At 51.3% G+C, this 2,992-nt stretch overlaps 1 protein-coding gene across 1 annotated transcript in view; it reads right to left on the bottom strand.

Annotated features, from left to right (window-relative positions):
- The window catches only part of LOC102379258 (probable phospholipid-transporting ATPase IIB), a 34,993-nt gene extending 33,535 nt beyond the window's left edge, over nucleotides 1–1,458 (bottom strand). Inside the window, exon 1 of the mRNA XM_025195432.1 lies at nucleotides 1,333–1,458. Coding sequence (XP_025051217.1) covers nucleotides 1,333–1,458 — 126 coding nt within the window. The remainder of the gene's footprint in view (nucleotides 1–1,332) is intronic.
- Nucleotides 1,459–2,992: the final 1,534 nt, after the last annotated feature.

Genomic DNA, 2,992 nt, shown 5'->3' with positions numbered 1-2,992 from the left:
TAGGGAAATGGAAACTAAGAGGGAGGGGAAAGAGGGAGAGAAGGACTGCTTTGATATTGACATCTGTAGCTGGCCAGTGACTACAATCTTTCCCCGAGTTCCCTCCTAATCACAGTGCTCTGGGGGAGAGACAGAGAAACAACATACAAGGCTCTGTCTCTGCCTTTTCTGTCAGCTGTGTGTCTATTGCAGCCTGAGCAGCAGAGCACACAGCACCTGAAAGGTCTAGGCTTGCTTGGTACCAGTAGGTACTGGTAGTCTCTTGTTACCACGATGTAGCCAATCCTTTCCGACTTACCCTTGCCTACCATCCCTATTGTTATCCCTTTCAATTAATTCTTCCCCAAAAATCCTCTTATTTGTTCATATTTTTCTTTCCCCACAAACAAAAAGAAAGCTGTGCTTTCCCTGGCAGTCTGTCATTTATCATTGTGCAGGAAAGCACAACACATAAATTATATACTCAATTTCTAGCACACCAAACATGAAGTGTGCTGGAAAGGCAGGTGCCAGGTCTTCTGGCAGGAGAACAAGAGGTGGCAGAGGGAGAGCTGTAACTCCTCCCCCACCCCCAAACTTAGACGCACTCTCTTTTCTACCAGGCATGAGGCTTTTGCTGCTAGTGGCAGCAAGGAGGTGGGAGCATTGTCTGCACCTGCATCACCTCCACAAACAGCTGTTGGGACATGACCTCAGTTCTGAAAGACGCAATGAAAAAAGCTGAAGGAGCCCATGTTATGAAACACTGCTCCAAAAAATATTTATTAACATGTTTAATAACACTGCACAGTATGTTCTTACTACTTGACAGTGGGAAAGTCAAAGATAGGGATGTATCACCCATGCAGTCATATCGGGCGACTCCCTCGGCTCTCTTAGGTGCATCAAATCTGACCCCCTGGACTTGTAAACATCATGGACATCTTCACTTCGGACATCTGGAGCAGCCAGGATGGAGATCATGCCTACATCCCCTTCACAGGGCACTGGTGTGATCAGTCAGGCCATTGGTGGGTTCTTTTTTTTTTTTTTTTTTATTACAAAGTATTAAAACCATGACACTTTCACCACAACCAACAAAACACCCGCTTTCTCGGTTCAAAACTCCAAATAACAACATTCACCTCATAACATAACAAACTTTCCCGTACAACCAAAGAAACGCTTCTCCCCATTTTACATAATCAGCTCAAAATGTTTCAGCTCCGTCTTGTTTATCAACACATAACATTTGTTTCTCTTCAACTTTCCCCTTCCCCTCCCTTCCTTCCTACTCAAACAGCTTCCTCCAATCAATACCTTCCCACACCCATTCCCTTCCTCCTATAGTACCCCAACTCCGCGTATGCCAAATAAACACATTCCCGTGACGTAAAACAAAGCCCCTTCTGAACCAATAAACACCTCGTTTTCCACACCGCCATCCGTGTACACAACAGTAATGCCCGAATCTCCCATTCCCTCGCTTTATGCCTCGCCAAACCATACACCGCTCCCTCGTAACTCACACAATCCCCCCAACCCTATTGCTTTACAAAACCCTGCCACCCTCTGCCAAACCTTCTGCGCATACGAACATTCCCACAACACGTGGAACACCGTTTCCTCCCTGCCACATAGTTCCCTCGGACACTCCCCTGACCTTACCAACCCCCATTTCCTCTGCTCCGCCCTCACCGGTAACACCCTCCTAACCACCCGCCATGCAAAATCCTCTTGCTCCCCCTTCCATCTTTTCCCCACTATCCCCTTCCAGACCCTTCCCACAGACCCTTCCCACCTGCCCTTCCGACAACTCCCCTATATCTGCCATCTCATCCCTTCCTCTGATTTCCCTCAGCACCCGCTTTGCTTCCCTCAGTCCCTCGCACCCTAAACCCTCCAGCCCCTTCGCCCTCAAGAAGCCCCACCCCCGCGCAAACCACTTGGCCGGTCTCTCGGCCCACAACCCCATCCACCTCCCCCCATATAACCCCAACCTCCTCAAATACCTTCCCGCCCAATATCTACACATTGCCCCCACTTTCCTCTCCTCCAGGCCTGCAACTCTCACCACCCCTTTCCAAAAGTGCACATACAGAAAAACCTCTAATTCCGGCACGCCCCAGCCTCCCAAGTCCTCCCTCTTATATACCTCCCTCCTCGCCACCCTCTCCGTCTTCCCACCCCAAAAAAATAGACGCAGTTCCCTTTGCACCCGTCTCACCTGCAACCAGGTGGGCGGGTACACCATTGCCACAAACAAAAATATCGGCAACAAAAACTGCTTCATAATCCCCACCTTCCCCCTGAATGACAGCTTCCTCGTTCCCCGTATCCCTACCACTTTCCTCACCCTCCCTCGAACCTCCTCCCACGCGCGTTCCCCCTCACATCCATGTAAACTCCCAGCACCTTCAAACCCTCCCTCTCCACCCGCCACCCCACCTCCTCCACTCCATTCCACTCCCCCAATGCCAACAAACTACTTTTCCCCTTGTTCACCCGTGGCCCCGCTGCCTCCTCATATTCCTTAATTCCCTCCACCACCCTCCTCAGAGACCCCTCATCCCACACCATAAACATCACGTCATCCATATATAATGTAACCCTCAAATCCCCTCCCCCCCGGCACCAGAATTCCTCTCACCCTCCCATCCCTCCTCATCCTTTGTGCCAACGGCTCTATGCCGCACACAAACAGCCCTGGAGAAAGGGGGCACCCCTGGCGCACCCCTCTCTCCACCCTGAATTCCTCTCCCAAACACCCCTTCACCAAGATTCTGCTCCGTGCCCCGCTATACAGGGCTCTCACCCACCCCACAAATTTCCCGGGAAACCCTATCCGCCCCAACACCTCAAACAAAAACCCGTGCTCCAAACTGTCGTATGCCTTCTAGTCTACACTGCCCCCCCCCCCCGTCCACCTCCTCTCTCCCACGTACTCCAACATATCCCTCCACACCCACTGCGTATCCTCCAACCCTTCACCGCACACGTCTGGTCTTCCCCC

The sequence above is a fragment of the Alligator sinensis genome, unplaced genomic scaffold, assembly GCF_000455745.1.
Source record: "Alligator sinensis unplaced genomic scaffold, ASM45574v1 scaffold618_1, whole genome shotgun sequence".
Taxonomy (NCBI): Eukaryota; Metazoa; Chordata; order Crocodylia; family Alligatoridae; genus Alligator; species Alligator sinensis.
Note: the sequence above shows the minus strand (reverse complement) of the source record. Positions and strands in the feature narration are given on the sequence as shown.